General features: G+C 44.9%; 12 protein-coding genes across 12 annotated transcripts; 4 read left to right on the forward strand and 8 right to left on the reverse strand.

The window, feature by feature from the left end:
• Nucleotides 1-62: 62 nt before the first annotated feature.
• L203_105670 (uncharacterized protein) lies at nucleotides 63-2,353 on the forward strand (the record flags this gene model as incomplete). The annotated part of the gene is made up of 10 exons (XM_066215037.1): nucleotides 63-169; nucleotides 221-363; nucleotides 419-629; nucleotides 680-812; nucleotides 864-953; nucleotides 1,007-1,055; nucleotides 1,108-1,475; nucleotides 1,525-1,716; nucleotides 1,762-1,839; nucleotides 1,886-2,353. The coding sequence occupies 10 exons, from the start codon at nucleotides 63-65 to the stop codon at nucleotides 2,351-2,353; spliced, it is 1,839 nt and encodes a 612-aa protein (XP_066071134.1).
• Nucleotides 2,354-2,565: 212 nt separating this feature from the next.
• L203_105671 (uncharacterized protein) lies at nucleotides 2,566-3,090 on the reverse strand (the record flags this gene model as incomplete). The annotated part of the gene is made up of 3 exons (XM_066215038.1): nucleotides 2,566-2,707; nucleotides 2,760-2,871; nucleotides 2,928-3,090. 3 exons carry the CDS (start codon nucleotides 3,088-3,090, stop codon nucleotides 2,566-2,568), a joined length of 417 nt encoding a protein of 138 aa, XP_066071135.1.
• A 782-nt stretch (nucleotides 3,091-3,872) lies between these two features.
• On the reverse strand, nucleotides 3,873-7,709 carry L203_105672 (uncharacterized protein; the record flags this gene model as incomplete). The annotated part of the gene is made up of 9 exons (XM_066215039.1): nucleotides 3,873-3,951; nucleotides 4,002-4,713; nucleotides 4,762-4,965; nucleotides 5,016-5,040; nucleotides 5,095-5,250; nucleotides 5,300-5,527; nucleotides 5,577-5,789; nucleotides 5,833-6,668; nucleotides 6,719-7,709. The coding sequence occupies 9 exons, from the start codon at nucleotides 7,707-7,709 to the stop codon at nucleotides 3,873-3,875; spliced, it is 3,444 nt and encodes a 1,147-aa protein (XP_066071136.1).
• Nucleotides 7,710-8,119: 410 nt separating this feature from the next.
• L203_105673 (uncharacterized protein) lies at nucleotides 8,120-9,108 on the reverse strand (the record flags this gene model as incomplete). Its single annotated transcript, XM_066215040.1, has 6 exons — nucleotides 8,120-8,197; nucleotides 8,242-8,351; nucleotides 8,433-8,468; nucleotides 8,529-8,646; nucleotides 8,701-8,829; nucleotides 9,031-9,108. 6 exons carry the CDS (start codon nucleotides 9,106-9,108, stop codon nucleotides 8,120-8,122), a joined length of 549 nt encoding a protein of 182 aa, XP_066071137.1.
• Nucleotides 9,109-9,434: 326 nt separating this feature from the next.
• Nucleotides 9,435-10,533, forward strand: L203_105674 (uncharacterized protein; the record flags this gene model as incomplete). Its single annotated transcript, XM_066215041.1, has 7 exons — nucleotides 9,435-9,551; nucleotides 9,621-9,647; nucleotides 9,702-9,845; nucleotides 9,889-9,985; nucleotides 10,037-10,111; nucleotides 10,163-10,200; nucleotides 10,255-10,533. The coding sequence occupies 7 exons, from the start codon at nucleotides 9,435-9,437 to the stop codon at nucleotides 10,531-10,533; spliced, it is 777 nt and encodes a 258-aa protein (XP_066071138.1).
• Nucleotides 10,534-11,201: 668 nt separating this feature from the next.
• Nucleotides 11,202-12,311, reverse strand: L203_105675 (uncharacterized protein; the record flags this gene model as incomplete). Its single annotated transcript, XM_066215042.1, has 4 exons — nucleotides 11,202-11,252; nucleotides 11,311-11,406; nucleotides 11,465-11,779; nucleotides 11,829-12,311. The coding sequence occupies 4 exons, from the start codon at nucleotides 12,309-12,311 to the stop codon at nucleotides 11,202-11,204; spliced, it is 945 nt and encodes a 314-aa protein (XP_066071139.1).
• A 52-nt stretch (nucleotides 12,312-12,363) lies between these two features.
• Nucleotides 12,364-13,682, reverse strand: L203_105676 (uncharacterized protein; the record flags this gene model as incomplete). Its single annotated transcript, XM_066215043.1, has 2 exons — nucleotides 12,364-13,092; nucleotides 13,143-13,682. 2 exons carry the CDS (start codon nucleotides 13,680-13,682, stop codon nucleotides 12,364-12,366), a joined length of 1,269 nt encoding a protein of 422 aa, XP_066071140.1.
• A 213-nt stretch (nucleotides 13,683-13,895) lies between these two features.
• Nucleotides 13,896-16,323, forward strand: L203_105677 (uncharacterized protein; the record flags this gene model as incomplete). The annotated part of the gene is made up of 6 exons (XM_066215044.1): nucleotides 13,896-14,419; nucleotides 14,470-15,154; nucleotides 15,208-15,460; nucleotides 15,509-15,890; nucleotides 15,945-16,155; nucleotides 16,207-16,323. The coding sequence occupies 6 exons, from the start codon at nucleotides 13,896-13,898 to the stop codon at nucleotides 16,321-16,323; spliced, it is 2,172 nt and encodes a 723-aa protein (XP_066071141.1).
• Nucleotides 16,324-16,460: 137 nt separating this feature from the next.
• Nucleotides 16,461-17,175, reverse strand: L203_105678 (uncharacterized protein; the record flags this gene model as incomplete). The annotated part of the gene is made up of 3 exons (XM_066215045.1): nucleotides 16,461-16,706; nucleotides 16,757-16,943; nucleotides 16,997-17,175. The coding sequence occupies 3 exons, from the start codon at nucleotides 17,173-17,175 to the stop codon at nucleotides 16,461-16,463; spliced, it is 612 nt and encodes a 203-aa protein (XP_066071142.1).
• A 174-nt stretch (nucleotides 17,176-17,349) lies between these two features.
• L203_105679 (uncharacterized protein) lies at nucleotides 17,350-19,147 on the forward strand (the record flags this gene model as incomplete). Its single annotated transcript, XM_066215046.1, has 5 exons — nucleotides 17,350-17,445; nucleotides 17,499-17,672; nucleotides 17,733-17,882; nucleotides 17,936-18,771; nucleotides 18,820-19,147. The coding sequence occupies 5 exons, from the start codon at nucleotides 17,350-17,352 to the stop codon at nucleotides 19,145-19,147; spliced, it is 1,584 nt and encodes a 527-aa protein (XP_066071143.1).
• A 155-nt stretch (nucleotides 19,148-19,302) lies between these two features.
• On the reverse strand, nucleotides 19,303-21,186 carry L203_105680 (1-pyrroline-5-carboxylate dehydrogenase; the record flags this gene model as incomplete). The annotated part of the gene is made up of 6 exons (XM_066215047.1): nucleotides 19,303-19,736; nucleotides 19,786-20,465; nucleotides 20,513-20,598; nucleotides 20,642-20,920; nucleotides 20,973-21,080; nucleotides 21,133-21,186. The coding sequence occupies 6 exons, from the start codon at nucleotides 21,184-21,186 to the stop codon at nucleotides 19,303-19,305; spliced, it is 1,641 nt and encodes a 546-aa protein (XP_066071144.1).
• A 341-nt stretch (nucleotides 21,187-21,527) lies between these two features.
• Nucleotides 21,528-24,450, reverse strand: L203_105681 (uncharacterized protein; the record flags this gene model as incomplete). The annotated part of the gene is made up of 11 exons (XM_066215048.1): nucleotides 21,528-21,786; nucleotides 21,844-21,936; nucleotides 21,984-22,131; nucleotides 22,182-22,261; nucleotides 22,315-22,694; nucleotides 22,743-22,983; nucleotides 23,032-23,185; nucleotides 23,238-23,598; nucleotides 23,645-23,749; nucleotides 23,796-24,362; nucleotides 24,409-24,450. 11 exons carry the CDS (start codon nucleotides 24,448-24,450, stop codon nucleotides 21,528-21,530), a joined length of 2,430 nt encoding a protein of 809 aa, XP_066071145.1.
• Between the last annotated feature and the right edge of the window lie 209 nt (nucleotides 24,451-24,659).

Genomic DNA, 24,659 nt, shown 5'->3' on the forward strand with positions numbered 1-24,659 from the left:
CTACTTCTCCGCAAACTCTCAGCCAAGAGGTCTCCATATCCCGGGTCGTATCTCACCGCATAATGGACACCTCTCAAGCTCAACCAGGTCATTCCGACCAAGTCAAGCAACCAGGACTAGCATGGTGGAAGACGCTCACAATCCGAAAGTGTAAACGTATCTTTCTGCGGTTAGTTGCCGTCAATTTCTAGGCATGGTCATCGTATTAACATGAGGATAGACACGTGCATTTCATTGGACCTGGTCTTGTCTCCAGTGTGGCCTATATCGATCCCGGAAATTGGGCCACAGATTTGGCAGCTGGTGCCGATTATGGGTATAAGTTACTGTTTATCGTTCTTCTTGCTGGTCTGGCAGCCGTCGGTGCGTTGTAGAGTGGTGTAGTTCGACTTATTACTGAAATTGTTGCTGTATCTAGTGCTTCAATTGCTTGCAGTCAGACTAGGAACAACCACATCATTATCTCTTCCAGCCCAGACAAGACAACTCTTTCTACGATTACAACATCGTTATCCCAGATACAAGATTCCCCTAACAGTTGGCTTGTGGTCACTTTACCTATTGGCGGAACTGGCTATTATAGCTACAGATCTGGCTGAGCTGTTGGGAAGTGCTATAGCTCTTCATCTGTTGGCTACTCAAGTTATCTGAAAACTGCATATGTTGATTGAAAACATAGGTTGTTTCCGAAATTACCATTATTCGCAGGCGTCTTGGTGACCGCGGCGGATGTCTTGATCGTCCTCCTTTTCTTTAGGTCTAATTCTGGACGGCAAGGAATGATGTTGTTCGAGATTGTTATCGTGTCTTTGGTGAGCCTCTGTCACATCATGGTGATTGGAGACGTACTCAAAAATGAGCAGGTATTGGCTGTTTTCATCAGCTTTATGATTCTTCTAAAACTAATCAATCCTGTGTGGAAGGATGTATTCTTGGGTTTAGTACCCTCAAAAGTTAGCACTCAGCCCGTAAGGCGTTTTTGCCAACACTGATTATGGTTTGATAGACGCTTGTGAAGCCGGGCGCTCTCTACGTCGGAGTAGGAATTATTGGAGGTTCGTCGCTTAAACATCTATTCTTCAGCCGCAATGACTTACCGTATCAAAGCTACTGTAATGCCTCACGCGCTCTTCCTTGGATCCTTCCTGGCCGGAGTTGATCGCTTGAATATGATCCCACGTTTATCCATCGCAAAGAAGCCTCGAAATGTTTTCATGCCCTCTTTGAATCCTTTCAGACGACGCACATCTTGTCAACCTCAGCTTGAGCTGGGTGATGTTCATTTATCGGAAAACTCCCGCCGTGGTATGGGTCCTGAGCAGGAAGCTAGTAGCCAAAAGAATTTGTCGTTGCCAGCTGTCTCTCCGATGGATAAGGAGGAGATGGAAGCCATCAAGGCGCAGAAAGAGTATGAACGGGAATTGAAAATATTTGATAGAATCAGATGGGTTGATGTCCACCTCTTTCATTCTACTGTAAACAACTCCTTGCTGTGCTTCGCGGCAAGTTTGCTCATTCCTGTAGATTGACACAACGTTATCGTTGCTAGGCTTTGCCTTGACCATTAATGCTTCCATTCTGACGCTAGCTGGGGCAGCGTTTTACTACAATGAACATGGTGACACCAACGAGGCTGATCTTTTCGGAGCGTTCGCCCTCATCAAGTCGTATATTGGCCATGCCGCGGCAATAATCTTTGCTTTGGCTCTTCTCTGCGTGAGTATCAAACGTCAACAATGCGGGTTGTTCTTATTTTCATAGGCTGGACAAAGCGCTTCAATCACAGCGACACTTGCTGGCCAAGTCGTCTCGGAAGGTTTCATCGATTGGAAGACATCGGTAAGTGACTCTAGTTCCGTTGTTTGGTCTACTAACTACGATCCAGCCGTTTGTGCGACGTTTAATCACTCGTCTGCTAGGCGTCGTTCCTGCTGCCATTGTGGCCATAGCCGTCGGCGCCAAAGGTCTTAACGTTATGCTTGTTGCATCCCAAGTACTTTTGTCGGTAGTATTACCTACCGTCATTTTCCCTTTAGTCTTTCTCTGCTCTCAAAAAGAAATCATGGTTGTCCAAGGACCAGCAGAGGACGCTACGGAGCTGGAGCCTGCTGCTGTCAGCAATCCACTAGGGACATCAGCAACAGGACCGAATACCCAAGAAACAACTGCTGAAAGCGCTCTGAGCAACAGCTGTCCAGAGATTGAAACCGAACGACGAAATCCATCTTTGAGATGTGCCAAGTCATATGTCTCTCCTAAATGGGTAACCATCTTGGGTTACCTGTTGTTTGGGGTAGTGGTGATTGCCAACGGCTATGTGATTGTAGAGCTCTGTCGCGGACATGGTGGATGATACGTCTTAATCTTTGGGTGTATGATAGTGACCGCATGGCCAGACCTGTAATGTATAAAACACCTGCTTATCGCAAACTGAACATTGTATACTAACACGATACATTGACTAAAAATCGCTACACGAAAAGATATGCTCTACTGATACAGATGCGCGTCCAAACCAATACGTTGAATCAACAACTCAAACTATATAGAGATGATACCAAACCACTAATGACAAGTGCGCACAGCGCCGACTTTATCAACATCAGAAGGATGACGTTTTGGCTGGGCTGAATCTGGCCCGACGCTCATGGATGAGCTTTCAGAATGTGAACGAGATGTTTCGTCTGAGGACTCGGAAGACCGGCGTCTGGCAATTCTCTATCAGTTTTCAACCATACAATGCCATACAAGAAACATACTCGATATCTTGTCTAGCATGCGCCAACATCTCTCGAGTCCATTTGTACAACTCTTGAGAGTACTTTCTCTTTTTCTTTTCCAACATCTTGGAAGAAATGTGGTCCTCCGAGTCTTGATCCCACCACCAAAGTCAGTACTGAACCCATCTCGTTGCGTTGTGAACTCACCATCAAGCTGGGATTCTTTCAGACCATGCCGAGACATGATAGGAGAAGAATTGACGGTGGACGAACCATCTCCGTCCTCGCTATCACCCATGGGTGAGGCTTGGTGGTGGTAGGAACCGTTGTAAACATCTTTGCGAGGAGTCATGGGACAAGTGGCAGTCATTTTGAGAGCTAACGTTTTTTTATCTTGTATTCAGTGATTCACAAATTTTCATTCATAAGAAACTTCAACCCTGTCTACCTTTCCTTTATATACGGCCTCTCTCTCCAACTCCAATGCTTCATCATCAACGTCAACATCATATCGCTCCAAGTCTTCTATCTCCTTCCAACCAGAATTCAATACTGGCTTGGGGCCGTGTACGTCATGGTGAAATGAACTTGGTTTCATTCCCATCTCTCAGCTCCTTTCGTCGAGAGATCTGTCTACTATCCACCTGTCCTGCAAGAGAGAGGGTGTGTGTGTGTGATTGAATGGCAGACGGACGGTGGAGCCGGTCTTTTAATGACATTATTCCCACCATGGCTGTGTGTGGCTCGCTCCAAACGCATTCCAAGTCCTCGGCCCGTTCCAGCGAATGTTCTCCTTTAACTACGTCATGTTCTTTTAACAAACAATTCATCCCGTTTGTCCGCCCTCTCTCAGTCCTTTCGGCCCCTATATTTACGTCATCCTTTCCCGAAACTTGCGTCATTTTCCAGATCTTGTTTCAAGTTTCCATGCAAGAAAAACGGAGCTTTTTTTAGGCACCTGCTTTCGAAAGAACGGAATCAAATTTACTCCACAATGACATCAATCGTGAGGTGGGTCACCGTTTGGGATAATTATTACGTAACACACGAGAGGAAGGCCAATAAGATAAATACAGAATATAGAAAAGGATTATGATACACTCTATGAAACCTCAGAGCTAGTGTTTTATTTAGAAACGAGAATAGAGCCATCTACGGCGCCTGGTCTGTAAAGATACTCCCGTAATCGAATGATCCTTCCTCCATGAGACTCAGAATGGTGGCTGCAGACCTTTTCAGGCGCATTAGCTGGGATGCAAAGTTGCAAAGCGTTGAGCTTACAGTGCACCCTCTCTCGTTCCCTTCTTCAAGCCGTCCGAAACGTTATCCATGCCCTCTGTCGCGAGGCTTTCTCCTCCAAACCCGCTCCCATTCATCCCATAATCAAACCTGATTTGACCACCACCGACTGTTATCGGTGAACCATTACCACCCATACCCGTTCCTGTATTACCCATAGGGTGGTCTGTATCGTTGCTAAAGTTGAACGGTCCGCTCGTGGTCTCATTACGATCGTTTAGCATGGCGCTTCCATCGCCTAGCTCGGCGTTGGGCGTAAGCGTCTCAAACCTGTCATAGGGTGCTGAAGCTTCTCCCAGGCCTCCCAGTGTAGGCAGAAATGTAGATGAGGCACCAGGATTTCTTTCAATGAAAGCTGAAGTCTGGGTGTTTGACGGGTCCGCACCGTTCTCCTCGTTCTCAAGACCTGACGGGTTAAAGTAGGCGGACGTGTTGAACAAGGCTTCCAACTCCGGTCCAGTGCCAAGGTCGACCATCCCGTTGGTTGCACTCAGATTACTGAGGCCGGGAGTGAGGGTGTTTTGTCCAGCCATGTTTATGAAGCTAGGATTAAAGTTCATCATACCAGAGCTGTTGGGTGAGTCGGGGGTGGGAGGAGGTGTCGAAACACGTTTTCGGACTGGACGAAGCCAAGCAGGAGAAGGACGTCCAGCAGAGTCCGGGACTCTTGGAGAATCAACGGGGATATTGCACACTAGTCGAGTGTTGGCATTGCGTGAGGATCAACGTATCCGGGACTTACCTCGACAAAATTCATCAATGATATCTGCTGAACGAAGTCCACATAGGTATCTTCCACTAAACCTTCTCAGCAGGCCTACACATGACCTGAGGCCCTCCACACAGGCAGCAATGACAGGACGGAAATCAGCATTCCGACAGTTGAGAACGACTGCAACGAGAGTTCGACCAGCCTGGGCTAGTTGGTGAATGACGTGCACGCCATCTATAATCCACGTCAATGATTATTTCATTGCCTACAACTCATATTCTCACAGTATGTCATCATCCCGCGCTGGCTCTACCATCAAATCAGCGGCATGAATATGCGACCCATCAAGAACTGCAAACTCACTATATGCACATGGTCTGCAATAATAGTTAGTGCACATTGCATTGCCTTTTTGCATAGATCCAAATGTCGCGCTCGCTCCTCTGCCGTGGAAGCTGGTATAGCAACAAATCCAGAAAATCGATGACGATAAATAATCATCTTTACCAAATGTTCCAACTAAGAGAGTGATCAATGAGTCATCTCTAAAAACGATCCTCCCACTCACGCAATGAAGTCTTTCGGCCTGAGTTATCCTTATGGGATCCCTCGAATTTGCCGTTTCATTGTCGTAATACCAATATTTTGGCAAAATGCTTTTCCATTCTTCCAACAATTCCTCTTCGTCACGCAACGTCTCAATTTGTGGTGAACGTTTGGCAATAGTTGTGGCGGCTCGGGCCAAGAAGGGGGAGGTAGGAAAAGAAGATGGTTGTGTGGCAGAATCAATAACACCCTGTGCAAGATATCAATTGTGTACCGTATATTGATTTCCATCGGCCTACCTCCAAAATGACATGCAGTCTAATTGTGGCGACGAAAGCGCACATTCGACTTTTTAGGTTGATTGATTCATCTTTGATACCCTCCGGATTCAAGTTTTCGTCATCTACAGTGCTAGGTTCCGTAACATCGCAGTCACGAAGGTGAATGATGGGCGGGCGACCAAAGAGAGCGGCTGATTGTTTATCCCAAGAATAAATAGACCAGAATGTCCGCTGTGATGTTTTTGTAAACTTCTAAATATCCAATATGACTCACCTTTCTTATCTCCTTCTCAACAGCATCGAAATGATCATATCCATCAACACTTCTGTGTAACCCTCCATCCAAACAAAGCGTGACACTTTCTGCCTGCAAAGAAAATGCTTTACTGAGGTTACCCAGTCCAAACGCATAGATAGCAGCCAAGAATGCCGCTTGAATGCTATACAACGTCGGTCGGTCCGCAGAGGGGAGATCGCGCAAACGTTTGAACAACTCAAAGTATTGTTTCCCGGCTGTAGATGGGTCGTTGGGATTGGCTCGGACTCGAGGATCATCTACATGGCGCGATGAAAGAGTGCATACTGCCACAATAAAACAAGTGAATCCCGGCTCTCCCCATTGAGCCGGGTTGGCGTAATCGGCAAGAAATGAAGGGACGTGGAGAAATGGCCAGAGAAGGTGGGATGTTGAAAGATAGCATCGTACAAGGGTATCCATCAGATCAGGAGGGATAACTCCGGTAATGACTTTCCAGCTGGCTTCAGGATTGAGTGTCTGATGCGGGCGAGGTGTACGATCGGGAAAAAAACGTTCTTTCCTCTTGCCTTCAACACTGGCGGCACGGCGACTTGCGGCGCCAAGGCCTATAGAGGACGAACGGCCCTTGATTTGCGCAGATGTAGTATGCATGGTAGTACCTGATGTCAAAGAAACGGAGCGGGTAGGAGCTGATGGATTGTTAGATGAATTGGACAGAACTGAATCAGCCATTGCTGGTGATGCAATGACCTCGGATGATAGATCTGCATCTTCCGATTCACCTTCATACTCTTCTTTAGGGGTGTTGTGAGCAGTGAGCAAATGAAGTAGAGGAAACCCAGATGTGGCGCCTGTTGAAACAATTAGCAACTTTGATCAGCTAAACCACATGTAATCTTACCTTGCCATTTGGCTTGTCCAATCTCATCTTCATAAAAAAAGCTCATTCCTCCCATTTTCTTGGCCAACTCATCCATCCCCGCCTCTTCTTTCTTCTTGCAAGTATTTCTCTCACCCCCCAACCATCCTGCAGCGCTTGGCGAGCTATTCCATCCCAGTGCCATTGGGTTTTGTCCATACGTGTTCAAATCAATGTTTTGTAAGCCATATCCTAAAGTTCTTCCTAAACTTAAAGCTGCCAAATTCGCTTGACTGTTGCCTCCTGCAAGAGCCTCCACAGCAACCCCGATGCCTTCACCCCCGGTACCGCCTTCTTTAATGCCAACTCCAGTGCCACTTCCTAATCGAGCATCAAGCGTTGACAAAAACGCATTGTGTACATTGGGCGGCACATTTCTCAGCATACTCTCCAATGTAGCCAGTCTCGCTTCCAGATCTGTCTGATTCTCTCCTCGATTAGTCATCAACCCAGTAAAATTTCTTGTTGGAGAATGAGGCCTTTTGATTCCTCCTGTGCTACTCAATCGCTCAGAGTTCCCCTTTGTCTTCACAACCCTTCGTGAAGGGTTGTTGAACGTGCAATTGGTAGAACTCTGTTGGCAAGGCGTACATGGATGGTCTCCTGAGCAGCGTATCTTTCTGCGACGGCACCTATCGCAAGCATGAGCCAGACGTAGGCGTGGACGCTTGGCTGCGTTGTCGTCAAACATATCTTGTTGTCTTGCACTTTGCGACTGAGCTTGAGAATTCGCAGATGACAAGATCGTTTGAGTGGAAGTGGGCTGGGGAGCGGATTGCAGTTGAGAGACAGTGAATGAAGGTCCGCTGTTTGTATTGGCGATGCTTCCATCTGCCGGTGAATCTCTGCTCGTGTTTTGTCTTTCTGCAGCAGGGCTCGTATGGCTAGAGCTTTCGCCAGCTGATGAATGAAGATTGGGCTTGACGTCTTCAGATGGACCAGCAGCCTGATCACGCAGTAGAGAAGGACCCATTTTTTTCACGCCTCAGTCTTGCAGTACACTTTGGAACTGGCCTAGAGACTGTATATCCCTCAGCACTGCTAGATGGATATGCTTGATGATGTATCAACTAAAAAAAATATGTACAGGTTGAAATTCAAAAATAAAATAAAATGTAAAGATGAATGATTAAATGAAAATTAATATAACCGATGACCGGAAGCAAGTCCAATTTATCGAATACTTTACGTACTTGAATTCTTTTGCTTTTGCCATAAGTATATTCTGCTGCATACTAATATTACATGTATTTTGAGCCTTTTTGTGTACTTGTACCAGAAATACAACCATTGGGATTTCTACCATTAACCTATACACGAAATAATAGCCTTGCTGAAGGAATGACAATTTTGAACCGAGAATGATAGTCGGGACTGACTACTTTATAGCCATTCATGTAGCACAGAGTCCCTATACGATGGGTCGTTTTTCCCTTCCAAAGTGGTGAGTATGACACGTATCTAAACGGCTAGTTAGCAGTATAGCGACAAGTGGTCAGACAGACCTCTTCAGGTGGGTCAAGCTCCCATAGCTTGGCTCGTTCCCAGCGCTGGAGACGACTCATACCGACACACGGTCCATATCGGGTGGTCATGTCAAAGACTCGAAGAATGTCTGTAAAATGGGTGAGTAGATGAGTTGATGGATGAGAAGAATATAATGAGTCAAGATTCTAAAGGCCACAGTCACACCTACGGTGGATGTCATTATGCGTTTCTGGACCAGCATGGACTATTGGAGACCAAGTCAGCTACCCGTTTCGAGACAAATTTTGCGAATGGTGATTCCTACTGGGTTCGAGATCACCCATGGCTGCTTTGGCTTGTTTTAATAACCCTGCCCATCTCTTCGATCTTACGTCCAACTTTTTGTTTGCGTTCTTTTCTTCCGTATTTTTTGCCTGAGCAACCTTATCCTCGTCAGTCTTGATATGTCGCTCTTGCGACCTTGTAAGAATATTCACGATGTCCACACCATCACTGCTTGCTGCAACGTCTGCATTAGATGTTGTCAATTCACGATGTTTCAAAGACGGTTTGGACTTGATTAATGCCTTGGATGGCTTGGTTCGCGACTGGAATGAAAGCATAGGCTGTAGGCAAAGGTCAGCAAAGTATATCAATGCCGCGAAATGATGCCATTGCTATTCTTCCATTACCGGAATAAGCTAGTCAATATCCACACCCTTTCCAAAGATCTCTGCCACCGTTTCACTCGCTCTCATGCACCTAGAGCTCTTCTTGACCCGCTGTCATATAGGAAAAAGGGATGAAGAGAGAGAAAAACAACTCACTTGAGAAAGATTCGCCTCCTTCGCGTCAATATGTCTGGCTTTCTTGCTAGCAGCTGAAGTAGTTATTTTTGGAGTCATAATGGCTGTAAACTCGAAATTGAAAAGAAAAAAAGAAAAGAATAAAATCACAATTTCTTCAAAATATTTATTCTTTTTTTTCTAAATTAAAATGGAAATGGCTCCATCAATCGAAACATGACGAATTCAGGGGTCCGTGCCTGAAACAGGTTGTGACTCATATAAAGATTAATTTATTTCTTTTTTTATTTCTTTTTTATTATATTTCTTTCTCATTTTTAATCACTTTTGCTGGAGGATAATCACATAATCCGCCTTTTAAAGTATATAAATAGGTCTGAAGAATTTAGCAAGACTCAGAGACCGCTGTCCGACAGATCGGAGCAATGCCCTCTTGTCGGATAACCAACAACACTGCTCATCCTCTAAACGTATCTCTGAAGCAGGTCACGGCCCTTCACTTTGAGAATGGAGTTAAACCCGGACAGACTATTAAACTAAAAGTGAGAAGACTTCTAGCTGATATAATCGAAAATCCAAGGAAGTGCTAATTTGACAGTGACTCTGATTAGCCTGGCAAAGTTTGGTTCACGTTGGAGGTACGCGGGTAGCAAGAGCGGAGATTTGGTGCTGGAGACTGATATTAAAGACAGTGTTTGGTTGATGACGAGACCAAGAAAACGCGTTACTCTGTCTTGAAATCGGCAGCAACAATTGCCGTGATTTCAATCGCCGTAGGAGCTGTGGCCGCCACAGCAGGTGCAGCCCTTCTTCCCGAAGTTGTGGCGCTAGAAACTGTATGTCCAGTCATGATGAAACCGTCTCATGTTGTATCCACAGGTGGCCGCTGCAGGTATTGCAGGAAGCGCTATTGCAAAAGGTGTCACAGCTACCAAAACGGCATTAGTGGCAAATTCGGGAACGATTGCTCGTCTATGTGCGTGTTACGTTTTCTCAGTGGTGACTACATAGATTCAATGGTGTATAGCCTCTGTAGCACTGCCTAAAGCAGTTGACAAGTTGTCAGCAGAAATAGGCGGTCTTACAGCTCTTCAGCGCGAAGGTAGCGTCATAGTCTATCAGCGTTCTCGAGCCTCTCTGATATCTCTCTTAGTGCTTTCAGTTATATCTTCTCCCACTCTCTCTTCAGATGTCCGTCATAAATCAGCCTCTCTCTTACGCTCACTCCATTCATCTTACACCAAGGACAAGGCTGCTCGCCAGAAAACGTCTTCATCAAATCCTAATCCAAGTCAACCATCTGCAAGGCTCGTCCCTTTGACGACGGAGGAAGCCATAGGGCTTGAGAAAGCCATTGATAGTGGAGAGATAGATGACAGAGTGGAAAACAGTCCGATCAGAACTGGAGAAGTACTGAGGGTACATGGTATCTATATGAAAGAGAAGAGACATTTTGAAATCAGGGTGGGTGATGAGGGAACATTGACGTTGTATGACGTGCATCAGAAAAAGTACATTGCTTGAAAGAAAGTTTATTTGACTTATTGTCATAAGTTATAGAGCCGAAATTTTAATATAAACTATATACGACAGTGGTAACTATGTGAGCTATAATTCATTTGTTAAAAGTCCTCTTAGCAGGAAATCAAGAAAAAGCATCAGCTTGCTGAGAGGTTTGATTTCACGTCAACAGAGGTACCTGCATAAACCGTATCATAATTGTCTGTTATCAAAAGTTAACTCAAACTGTGATAAGTTGACAATAAGCATCGCTATTCAAGACGATAAGAGTGAGTGAATTGAGAAGAACATTTGTCCTCGCCTCTATCTTTATAAAAACGGTGGGCGTTGAGAATAAGTGAGAATGAGTTTGAGTATTCTGATCACAAATTTGACCAAGCGGAACCTCTAATTTTTGTATTGGATATACGGATCTATACTAACCCTTGCAGCAATTCAAAGACATGACAGTGTCGCTCAAAAGTGCAATGATTGTCCTGCCTTGGTCGAGCAAGTTTCCCAGAAGATTTAAACAATGTGGATACCCAGAAGCATAAATTGATAAAAGCTGAGAGAAAATGATGATATATCTAGGAAGGGGCAACCTGAGTAAACCATACACCAGAATTGTGCATTATAAGCTTCGCGAGTATGATGGAAAAGTCTGGGTAGATATTATCTTGATGCTATACTCAATGACGAGAACGTTGAGTCGTAGGATCTTCAGTGTAGTAGGTTACACCCTGTGCTCCCATTAGTTGGCCATTCGAACTTATATCTGTCGTATGAAATATTCCTCACTTGAAGATCGAGATATCTTTTAAGTGCCTTCTTCCATCCTTTTTTAGATACCCCTGCTGCGATGGCCTTGCTAACTATCTCATCAAAGCTGATTGGCTAGATTTGAGGTCAGGATATACAGTACTGAGATAACTAACAAACATGATACACATACTTCATATCGGAGTATACGAACCCAAAGATCCTTGTCTTTCATAATCATATCGTGAAATTGATCATTCAGAGAAGCTTCAGATTCCACCTTGTTGCCTTTTGTCTTTGACGTTTTAGTGAATTGATTGCTTTGGTCATCTGATTGATTTGCCTGCACTTCAAAGTCATGCGAATCATGAATCATTGACGTTGAATCTTTTTGAATCTTGTCTGCAACACTGGTAGGAGGATTTAAAGCCTTCCAACACTGAGAAGCTTGGTTTACCAACAAAGAACGGCTGTTGACTGCACGATATCCATGATCGACCACCAAGCGCTACACGATCCTTGAGCATTGAAAGAGATGATAATGACGTTAAACTCACTTTGAGTCTTTTCATGTCCCAAAGAGCATAATTTGGCATGCCTCGGGCAATCAATTCTTCAAGTCCCTCATCTTCAAGTTCATGATTCATTGATCCCTCAAACACTTGCTCATTAGTTTCCCAATTTATAGCATCCTCTGGATCTTCCGAATGATTCGATGCACAGCGCTCATCTTCCGTTTCCAATCTCTGGTTAGAATCATTTTGAGGCGAAGAAGAATTGTACTGGAGTAGCCAACCGTCGTCGGCGACAAGAGAAAGATCTGAAAAGGCTGCCGAAATATCCCTCTCAAATACAGCAGATTCGCAATCAGACAATAAACAATAATCGTCCTCTACAAGATTTGTGTCGTTACTCTCAATGTTTCCCGCTACGGGATGACAAGAAAAGGGATGATTTTCCATGACGCGAGCATCTCCGGCTCCGTCTCTGATCTCAAGACCGCCTGAATGGGATGTTCCAGCTGCCGTATTTATCTCCATTTGACCGCCATGATTAAACGGAGAGATTCTCTGCGGTGCGAAAATCTCTCCTTCATCGAAAGGGCGCCTTCTTATAATTGTTGCTCTTGCCATTGTTATCCTCAAAAATATTATCATGTCGGTTTGGTATCTTTGAAGGCGGCGATACGATTTGAATGATTGAATCTCCTTCATCATCAGATGCCGGGACAAGTATTCCTCCTGACGAACTATGAAATGAAGGAGGTGAGCTTCTATCTTGTACACAAGGTGGAGATGGCAGCAATGGGGATGGGGTAGGAACCAATTTTGAGTATTCTCGAGCAAGAGTCGACTCTGTCAGGGGTTGAGTAAGTGGGAAAACGACTTCTTCAGCGTCAGACAACCTGAGCTCGTTTGAGGCTACCAATGAACAGGCGGGCGACGCTGTCTTTTGGATTGAGGCAGATATTGTGGGGCTACTTGGCGGACCAATCCATTCAGATACTCTGGCACGAACTTCTTCATGCCAACTGTCTCCTCTTTCACCACTAGGCTTGACATCAGTCACACTGACAAGACCACTCAAAGACATGGGGATATTCTTTTTCTTCTTACTCCCAAACTTTTGTTTCGTAGAGGGGTCCTTGCCGTCGTATAAGCCGTCTACAACACCATGTTCCAGAGAGACAGAACGAATGTGTAGAGCGAAGAGTGAGGTGTCCCCTTTTTTCGCAGATAGAGCAAGATGTATCAATTGCTGTAAATCCGGAGGAGAGTTAGGAGGTCTATACAGAGGAGGACGACAGATGGATATATGTTTCTGAGCAACCTTATTAGGGTGATTGGCCCCCATACCTAGACAAAACTCACCCAACGGGTTGCCCCGCTTTCTTTCCCTTTCCATCGTACCTTGCAGACTGGACATAACTCCAGCTGAATGAGCACTGTTGCACTGCCCAACCAGCCCGGTACAGGAGTGGGTTCAAGCCCCAAATCTGGAGCAAGCGGATAGCGATTGAGCATCTTGGATCTTGGCCTTGACACCGATGTGTTCGAAGATCCAGAGCTTATACTCTTCATCTCATCTTTCGATGAATGTACTTTGGGCTCCTCAGCCGGACGTGATATCCTTCTCCTTCTCGCAGGTCGTACATCCTCTCTCAACATATATTTTTCCGAGCCTATACCAAGACTTGATTTGATACTTGATCCAACAAATATCGGCTCATCATCAGCATCACTAGACGTCGAGTGATTCTTTTTTTTAGTAGTACGAGACGAAGAGATGGCAGCACCGTATGGTCGACCTCGCTTTGTCAGTCTTGACGAGCGAAGGGCTGACACAGGTGGATTAATGAGCAGAGGTTCATCTGACGATGAGGAAGTGGATCCGACAAGACCTGAAGACATTTGAATGTTTAGAAACCATCAAGAAGTGGAAAAGTAAAGCATTTAAAGATGAAAGTGATTGAAAATAAATGTTGACTTGTAATAGTTGTGCCTGACTTCTGTAATAAACATTTAACAATAAAAATATCTTTAATTAATATCTACTTTACTTTACTTTTTACTTTCTATTCAAAAATTCGAATCTTGACTTTGAATCCTTCAAAACATGTCACCATGGCTCATCGACGACATGCGAGGCTCCTAGTGGACTTGTGCTTCAATGCGCCCACCCTGTCCCTCGGTTACTATACAATAGGACGACCACTGAGATCAAAAAGATGGCGGTATATCTCGATCTCGGCAGTCAAGCAACCACCACAGCCCATGGTGGATAAAACGAAAAACAAGCAATATGATGGAAGCTCAAGATCCTCCAATGTAAAGCTCAGGCCATATCAAGAAGCAGCTATATCTGCATGCCTAACAGCTCTTGCTTCCGGTCTTCGTCGTATTGGTGTTTCTTCTCCAACAGGGAGCGGCAAAACAACCATGTTTATGTCTCTTATCCCTCAAATACCATTCTATAGCAAGGAGAGAGAGAAAACTGTGAGTAAAAGGAAGAGAGGACAAACCTTGGTTGTGGTCAGCAGTGTTGAGCTTGCGGCACAAGCAGAGCAATCTGCCAGACAACTTTTGAATAATGATTGGACTATTGAAGTTGAGCAATCAAGGCGAAAGGCCACTGGGTTGGCAGACGTGTATGTATCGTATCAATTGCGAGTGTTTTGTGGCACTAAATCAAATCTAGGACGATAGCTACCTACCAGACTTTGAATAATCCGGACAGACTTGCAAAATTTGATCCTTCACAATTCAAATTGATCATTGTGGACGAGGCACATCATGCTGCTGCCCATTCATACCTTCGTCTTTTGCACTACTTTAACCAGCAAGTTAATTTACCCTCTTCTATCGAGCCACATACTAGGCTTGATCACGGACACCATGTGCCTATAATAGGCTTCTCTGCAACATTTTCTCGGTCGGATCATTTGGCTTTGAGTTCTGTTTTTGAGGAGATAGTTTATCACCAAGAGATTTCTACAATGCTCAAGGATGGATGGCTTGCCCCTGCCAAGTCCACAACGGTCGCCGCGCATCTAGACTTGGAAAAAGTGGAGCTGAACCAAAGCGGAGATTTCAAGAGTGTTGCATTAGCTCGAAAAGTGAACACTCCAGAAGTCAACGAATTGGTTGTAAGGACATATCTGTATCTGGCATCCCAACGTCGATCCACTCTTGTGTTTTGCGTTGATTTGTCCCATGTGGACGCTCTTACTCAAGTCTTCATCTCGGCTGGAATAGACGCTCGATCAGTTTCATCTTTATCCAGACCAGAATTTAGAAAAAGCACAATAGCGGCTTTCTCAGCTGGTGAATTTCCAGTGTTACTAAATTGTGAAGTTTTGACAGAAGGTACTGACATTCCTCAAGTAAGCGGCATCCACAGAGATCAAAGATATTGAAGGATGCTGATGTCACAAAGATTGACTGCGTTCTTCTAGCCAGACCAACTAAAAGTCGTAGTTTACTAGCTCAGATGGTAGGACGAGGTTTACGGCTTTCACCCGACACTGGTAAAACCGACTGCCACATTATCGACGTTGTTGATAGTGTGTCCAGTGCCAATGGCATGATTGTCGCTCCCACTTTATTAGGACTATCTCACGAGGAAATGGAACGCCGAGAATCGAAGAGTGAAACAAGCAAGACAGGAACAGAGCCACAGCCAGACAAGGGTCAGGAGTCTCATTTTTGTGAAGCGACCTTGACTGATGTTTCTTCAGATCTATCAACCAAAACAGAAGAATCATCGAACACTATTGATTATGAGGTTACCTTCTCGGACCAGGATGATCCATTTCAAGTTGATTCTAACTCTCGCCCTATCGTTGAGAAAATCTCCCAGTACGCTTGGGTCTCATGTGGGAAAAGAAAATACATCCTAGAACTTCTTGGCCATGGCCAGCTTATTATCACTCCGAGTAACGATCTTGTCTACGAAATTAGTTTTCGTCCATCTATCCCTCCTGAATTAGCGCCAGCTGGCAGAAATCGCTCTCCTTACGGCAAAACGAGAGTCGTGGGGCATGCTGCCAATCTAGAGAGAGCTCTGCAAGCAGGAGACAAGTTTGCTGAGAGACAACTAGGGAGGGAACGGTGTTTGCAGTAAGGGTTTTCCTGATCAATGTTAAGAAGTTGCTCACGTTTCTATCCATCAAGAATGAAAAGAAACGCACCTTGGAGACATAAACCAGCCAGCGAAAGAGCCATTAAACTACTCATGAAGTTGATTGGTCACGACAACTTGTCTCTTGTTGATTCACAAGGTAATGGCAAAATGTTAGATCTTTGGGGAAAGAAGGTTTCTGTACATAACCTAACGGCAGGACAAGTGTCGTCTTGGTTGTGTGCGAGGAAGAATGGCGCAAAGGTTAGTCAAAATTCGTGATGCTTTGGGATCTTTTGCTCTAACGTAATATAGTCTGTCAGAATGGCAAAGGACAAGGCAGAAGAGAGAAGATCAGTAAAAGAAGCCCAAATTGCAGAGAAAGAACGGTTACTTCAGCAAAGAAATCTCCCGTTCCCCTTATCAACATGATAGAAAATTGAATTATTCACCCTGCATCATAATAGACATCATATACCTAGCAATTCGCAACCCCTTTCAAGACATATTGTAGACAAATTCAAGAACATGATGAGCTGAAATCATTCACACATCAGTATGCATCTCATCTATCTCCTCAGCGCCTTCATGACGTAAAGTTTTGTCTGTATCTTGAGTCCTTCCCAGATTTCTCTCCACCATTCTTTAACCCATCTCGATTGCAGTTCTTGATTTGCTATCTGCCAATCTGCATAAAACTGCGTCAGACAATCCTCTCTTCGCTTTATGTCTTTGGGCGTTGGAGGATCTGAGGCTGGCGGAAGAAATGAGAGCCGTTGCGACAGTTGAGCTTCAAATTCTGTATTGACAGCTGCCTACATAGAATGAGCATGTTTCCTTTTAACATGATTGGGTCAATACACACCCAAAAGCGATGATTTGTTAGATCAACCCTCTCTCTTCTTAATTTCCATTCAAGCTCCATATCCTCAAGTCTCGAATCGGAATAGCTTGTAGGAAATTCGGAAGCAGAATAGGGGGAATTGGATGAAGGACGTGTTATGAACTTGGATGCGTAGATTATTGGCCGAATATTGGATAATGGGTCGGGTCTGCCTCTTTTGTGTGAGCCAAATGGCTAAGCGCTATTAGATTCAAGACCTACGGAGCGACAAGATCAACCCCAGTCATTGGCAAGTCATCTCTATAACTTGATCGTTTTCGAGAAGGGGCCGAACCATTTTCTGTACATGGCGGGAAAGTAGAGGCAGTAGAAGATGATGCGGGAGATAGCCGCGTATAGGTAGCCATCATACATGGACGTTTTAATGACATTCCAAGCATCGATAGGTATTTTATGAAGATAAAAAAAAGACATAATAGACATTCAAGCGATCATTGAAAATAAAAAAAGATAGTCTAATGGCGGCGATATCCGCCACTCTAATTATTTATTTTTTATTTTCTTCCATTACAAGTATACTTTAATTCTGCATTTCAAAGTGAATAATAATAACAATGGCTCCAGAAACAAACCAAGCCACTCAGCCACAAAATAAGAAGCGTAAGAGGACAGGCAAAGAGCGTGAAGAGAGGAAGAGAGCTGCAATTCAAGTATGTCTTATCTTTGCTACTCATTTAATGGTGTACTGATTGGTGTGGCTTAGGCTCAACAAGCAGCCGAAGTTTCTGCGCAAGTTGGAAAGGAGGAAGCAGCCCTAGACATTCAAGCACCTGCAGCGGTACAAAATGGCGAAGATAGTTCGGAAACGACTTTAGTAGCTTTAAATCCAGAACGACAGCAGCAACCCATCGATTTGGAGAAAGCTGCCCAGCGCATTGTATGTGTCTGTTTAGGCAACGTAGAGAGGCCTGCCTGCTGACGGCCACGCTCTACATAGCCTCAGGCACTTAAACATCTCCATCCTGTCTTCAAACAAGCGAAAACTTTTGAGACTCGACGTTTGATTAAAAAGTTAAAATTCATACGAAGCAAAGGCAAGGATGAAGCAGAGTTAACTGATCTGGAAAGTCAATTGAAGGCCTTACATGTCAGTGGTCATGAAGCTGTTTATATATTCCTGTGCCATCTGACTTTCTTTAGGACATCCGACTTTACAACCTTGGGCAATCACATCTTCTGATTAAACTTCGAAAACATCCTCTTTTAAAACAGCACACCCTTCCCGTATCTATCTATTCACTCCTCAAGCCTTCAATCGATACCGATTGTCATGAGAATAAACCTTCAATCGTTATGATGAAAGCAGAGAATCGTCTTTGCAGTGCCAAGTTTGTGGCGGAAAAGGTTAAACATGTCGTTAGTTGGATTCTTGGCGAGGAAGGGTCGAAGCTGGTTGTCGAAAAGAAGGCGTCCATATCTAATTCTGGAAGCAAAAGCAAGACGAAAGGCTCCAATGAAGAGTCCCAAAGCGAGGAACAAGAAGACGATGATGGAGGCTTTTCTCGCTCAATTATTGATAATTCTGACGGCGACAAAAGTAGCGATGATGAACAATATCAACAAACGCATGCAGCTGAGGCTGCTGGCTGGGAATCTGGATCTGTCTCTGAGTCAGATCCCCCAGATAAGGATGAGCTTCAGACTGATTCAGACTCTCATTTTGAATCCAACGATTCAAATGCAGCAGACATTCTTCAACCCAAAAGATCCAAGATTTCTGAACCATCGTCCAAATCTATAATTGAAACTAGAGCCAAAGCTCCTAAAAATGAAAAAAATCCCAAGCTCAAGCAAGAATTGGTTTCTGAAAACTCCAAAAATTTCGCATCTTCTATTTTTCTGCCTTCTCTCTCGGCTGGTTTCACTCGAGGGGACGACGGAGATTCTGATCCAGATTTAGATGAAGACCCTAATGGTATAGCTGGAAAGGATAAAGGGGTACGAAAAAACAGAAGAGGTCAAAGAGCCAGACAGGCGTAAGTTTTTCTTTTACATGTTTGGATTGTTTGCCGAGAATCTTGTAGCATCTGGGAGAAAAAGTATGGTAAAAGTGCAAAACATGTTGTTAAGGCAAGGGAAGGAGAAAAGGAGAAGGAAAGAATAGCCCAAGAGAAAGATGAGGCTAAGGCTAGGTCGAGAGATTCGGGTTGGGGTCAACGAGGGAAGCCAAGTCATGTTGGCGTCAGTAACCATGCCAGCAGCGCTTGGAAACCAAAGCCGGAGCCGGAGCAAAATGCGTCACAAGAATCAAAAAAGACACTTCATCCATCATGGGAGGCAGCACGACTTCGAAAACAAAAGATGGGGGCCATTCCAACAAATGTCAAAGCACAAAAGGTTATCTTTGACTAGAGATAAATCATATCTAATCGCTATAGTTTAAAGCAATGCGACATTGCATAATACACATTGACACGAATCTATGATGCAAAGATCCAAGAGGTTAAATAAAACAACACGATAGCCCTAAATGCTAGTTTTTTGTCTTTTCCGTAAAGCATATGACGTTAAACAAGGTTAGAAGGATAGAGATAGTCTTGAGGAGCAACAAAGTTCTCCTTGATAGCCCTCATCGACACAAATCGGCTAAAGATGGCCATTGAACCAGACTTGTCGTTCGTACCGGAGGCGCGGGCACCGCCAAAAGGCTGTTGGCCAACGACGGCACCAGTACATTTGTCATTGATGTAAAAGTTGCCGGCAGAGTTTCGGAGTTTGTGTGCAGTGGCAGCAAGTACCGATCTTTCTCGTGCAAAGATAGCACCAGTGAGAGCATACTCCGTTGTAGAGTCAATAAGAGCTGGCATGTTGTCAAACTCGGCGTCCTCGTAAACATAGACGGTGAGGACGGGGCCAAAGATCTCTGTGGTCATGGTCACGGATTTGGGATCCTTGGTGACAATAACAGTAGGCTGAATAAAGTAACCTTTAGAGTTGTCATCTATGACCTATCAGCGCTCATACTATGTTTGTATGGAATTTCGACTTGCAAGAACCACCAGCAATAACCTCGCCACCATCTTTTTTGGCTTGCTCGATTATACCAGTTATCTTTTCAAATGCGGGCTTGCCAATGACGGGGCCAGTGAAGTTGTCCCATGACGTACAAGGCCCAATCTTGATCTTTTGGGTTTCGGCAATCAGAGTGTCCTTGAAACCACTCTTCCAAAGAGAGGCCGGCACGTAGCACCTAGAAAGGGCAGAGCATTTCTGACCAGAGTACTCAAAAGCGGCTCTGATGGCTTGAGCCACGCCTGACTGGACTTCTGCGGAAGGGTGATACAGGTGAAAGTTTTTACCACCCGTCTCACCAACGACTCGGGGGTAACCCTTGTAAACATCAAGGTTGGCAGCAATATCCTTCCAGAGCTTTCGGAAGATGTGGGTAGAACCGGTAAAGTGAAGACCAGCAAATTCTTTATGGTCGATACACTGTTTCACGACTTCGGCGGGGCTACCAGGGACAAACTGGATCACGGAAGGAGGAATGCCAGCTTCGAGGAAAATCTTGTGCACAATGTAATTGGAGTAGGTAGCCATTGGGGAGGGCTTCCACACGCAGACGTTGCCAACGATGACCGGGGCGCCAACGAGGTTACCACCGATGGCAGTGAAATTAAAAGGAGTAACCGCAAGGACAAAACCTTCAAGAGGTCGGTACTCGACCCGACTAACCATAGTCAGCACCTATGCTTATAATGGCAGAGCTCTACCTACTTCCAGACACCGGAAGAGTTTCTTGGAGGTTGTTGCTGATAAAGCTCCTCGACATACTTTACAGAAAACCTCAAAAAGTCACAAAGCTGCAGTCATTAGTGTCGTCTTTTGCCTTCACGTAAAACTTACCTCGGCAGCAGCGTCAATTTCTGCTTGCCAAGCATTCTTTCCTTGACCGAGCATAGTCGCTGCCATAAGCTCATACCTGTACTTGCCAGATATCAAATCAGCAGCCTTGAGAAAAACAGCGGCCTTGTCAGCCCATGGAATCTCTTCCCAAGCCTGCTTGGCAGCCAGGGAACCCTCAATAGCTTTCTGAACGACTTCAGGAGTGGCAGCATGGTACTTGCACAAGTTGTTGGCATGGTCGTGCGGCATAGGTTGGACTTGGATGTCACCCGTCTTGATCTGAAGGCCATATCAGCGTGCCATGTGTTTCCTGGGAATCCGTAGCACCTACCTCCTCGCCATTGACCACGCAGGGAACTTCAAAAGGAGTCTGTTTAGCCATCCGCTCAAGGGCGGCCTGAAGAGCAGCCCTCTCCTCAGAGTTAGGAGGATAGTTTCGCTCAACATAACCATGAGCCACAGACCCACTATATCATCTATACCCAACCTACCATCGGCTCATTGTCAATGACGGGAACTTTGAAGCTAGCAAGTTGAGAAGACATCTTGTTAATGGATAGTTATGGATGAAAGAAAAGTAAAAGTAGAAAAGAAGAAGAATAAAAAAAATTCCAGCACATGAATATATATATATATACTCCTGAAGCGGCGAACACCACCCATGTTTATCCGGCAGTGCCGAGATCCTTTTAAGATGAATGCCCTGAACATGGACGGCACTGCCTATGAAAGAATGCATGCTCTAACTGTCCTTACGGTTCATCCGGCATCCTATACAGCATGTAAAACCATCTCGAAAGCAAGCTGTTTCAGCTGGAATGTCTTGGTGGAAATCTATCTCTTAGAGGAACTGATAACGGCGGTGGAGGCGGCGATCGCCGCCCTCTTATCTTATCATCTCGGCAGTAAATGCCACATCCGACCACAATTTGAGAACCCATTCGTTTTTGCTTGGTTCATATGTCGACAGCACTGCTATGTATATGCCTGCGTCAAGTCTGATCTTGCCGGTGGATACGCCGCAGGTAGAATCAGAATATGGGCCGGTAGTCGCTACTTGCTGACCTAGGGCACCTCCCTCGGTCCGTTTGAAGATGGTCATATTGATGGGCATCGGAGAGGGCGTGGGGAGATAGAGACGTGATCTGTCACTTCGGTTAGTATAGAGGTGTCACACGGATAATTCGATGCGGAAAACTGGCAATAATACACCTAGCTTGGGCAGGATTACCTCAACCTTGGGGTTGTCGTGGTATTTCCCTAGACTTGGCCTTCCTCCAGCGGTTTGGTCAGTCCTGTAGGTTTGTGAGATCAAGAATGATGAGAACTACTTGTGACCGACCACGAATCTTGAAAGACTCTGCTAAACATACCCGCTCCTTCTGCCGGTAGAGGGGTGATGCTGATCGGTGCAGTTGCTTCGAACGAGAGAGTGTATGCGCCCGTTTGACCGGGCTCGAATGAAGATACTATTAGAGTATAGTTTCCCGCTTGGTGGTTTGATGAGCTACTAGCGATTGAGGATAGGCCAAGGACTTACTTGACAACTTTGGGATTTCGCAATATGCCATTCCATAAGAATATGCTCCAGTGTCTGCATATACCATGTTTTCCGACAGGCTAGTGCTGCTCGTGAGTGTCTGACAGTGTATCTTTGATATCATTCGACCTACTCTGCAACCAATTCCCCTCTTCCCCAAACTATTCGAACGTTCCAAGGCACATTTTTGTCTCCTTGCAATACTATTCTCCCAGTCATCTCTCCCATCTCAGATCTTACAACAAGCTTGTATTGAGGGTTAGTTATGTGGGTTGGCCATCTCGGATGACCACCTGCATTACGGCTCGTTAGAGAGCCACAAACAGTCTCCATAAACGGCATGGTGCGGCTGATCCTTTCCACTTGGAGCAATGTATTCTCGGGAGCATGAACGTTTAGCGTGAATCCCGTTTGGTATATACCACGATCACGAGCAGGAACAACGATGAGATTGGTGATCAGACGACGAAGTTGATAGCGAACAAGTACATGGGTGCTGTTGATGTAGGAATTCTAGAAACTATCAGTATACTCTTATACTGTCATGTCCTGGCCACCTACTCTTGGGTTCAACCGTTCTGGTTCTGGTGGCCCTGTCTTTTGACTCGGATTATTAAACACTTCAAAAACATGCAAAGTTATATCATCAAGAGGTCTGCCCCTACTCGTTACATGTTGTGACAGCAGAATCCAGACTTCAGGTAGATGTTCCAAAGCGGACACTTGTATTCGCAATCGATACTGAGAATTAATGATGTTTGTATTGTTACCGTTATCGAATTCAGAAGGTTTTGGCCAAGACCTACAACGATGAGTGTAAACTTGTGATTTGCTGCCGGATACTACTTACCAATGTTTGGTTGCTACCACTGGCCTCAGACTGGGTCTCCAATTGAGATACAGTGCTTCAAAATCTACGCATACATTATCCCAAGTTGCTGAGAATGTTGAGGCGCCAGGATCTATAATGTCTAATAGACGAGTTTCTTCGTCTTCATGTAACGCTATCTTTGTTTAGAGTCTCCTATGGTCGCATCTTTGCAAGACTCAGCTCACTGACAACCCCATATGCGTGTCGTTTGACCAAACCTTCTCTTACTTCCTCTCCAGTGCCCAGACTTACCATCACATCGCCTTGCAGCCATGCTTCCTTCATCCTATACCATTCTTTTTCTCTTTTAAAACCGTCTTTTAAATTCAACCGTTCAGGTATCCATCCAGTAAACTCATAGATGTCTGACCCTGGGCTGCTGCCCATGAGAGAGTATCCGCCATGTGCCTTGAAATAGCCTTTAAGAGCTAATGGTATCCAAGGGCTCCCAATGTAAGCGGTCGAGTCAGGCTGCTGAGAGTGACAGCCGGTATAGAGAGGCGCGCCGTTCTTCTTCGAATATGGTAGAAGAGAGTCAAACGTTATCTATGCCGATTTTAGCAGCACACTTTGCTTTTTTTGGTTTACCAACCCTTCTCCAAGCCCCGTTTAGCAACAGCTTCAATATATGTTTTCCATTTCTAGAATATCTCGGAAAGCCGCGGCTATCTTGAGGGAAAAGGTTGTTCCAACCAAACTACAGAGAGATATGAATGACTGACATCCTAGAACCTGACACTTACTTCTGTTTTAAAGTGTTTTCCATGTTCTATTCCCACACCCATGGCAGCCACAATTGAGCAATCAGAAACCAGTCCCTGCTTCATTGTATGTTCGCTCTTGCTTGTCTGCAGTTTCCAGACGTCTTCCGCAATCTCTCTCCATTCTGGATCGAGCTCTAGCTGAGAGCCTGCCAATTCTGGTTGCTCAGACTCCCTAAACAAGTCTCCTTCGTCCATATAACTCTCGGGTTTCACCCAGAGAGGGGCATCAATGCCATTAATTGTGCTTCCACGGAAAAGAACGGCCAGTTCTTCACCTGCAACCCCTATCTCAACCTTGCCAACAAAACCTCCTAACTGCTCGATGCGCGCCTTGATTTTTTCAGCCCGTTCCAGTATCAAACGCCATTTCTTCTTGACGAATTGTATATCATTCTTTGGGACCAGCTTGGAAGACAGCAAATTGCCATAAGTCTCAGCTGCAGAGATGTATACTGGAAAGGCTTTTTGTAGTGTTGGTATAGGAGAAGTGACGGGAGAGAGCGTCGAGAGTGATGCTTCAATCTGAATAGCTTTCGTTCCAAGTTCCTAGCTGAAGTGTCTCAGTATCAGAGCCAGAATCCCTTGTACATACCTGGGCTTGTTTTAATCCATCTTGATAACTTGTAAAAGACATTTCCCCCTTTTCGAGATAAGATAAGATATGAAAAAACGCGATAAAGTGTATCTGATTAAAAAAGGTAATTCTCTTGGAAGATTGTGGGGTAATTGCGGGGTAACGAAAAGATACAAAGAATTCAACAATTTCTTTTCAAGACCTCATCATTCAGCGTCTGGTCTTCTACTTTTGTTTAAATTTACTAACTGCATTCGAGACAAGGTTAC

The sequence above is a fragment of the Cryptococcus depauperatus genome, chromosome 7, assembly GCF_001720195.1.
Source record: "Cryptococcus depauperatus CBS 7841 chromosome 7, complete sequence".
NCBI classification, from domain to species: domain Eukaryota; kingdom Fungi; phylum Basidiomycota; class Tremellomycetes; order Tremellales; family Cryptococcaceae; genus Cryptococcus; species Cryptococcus depauperatus.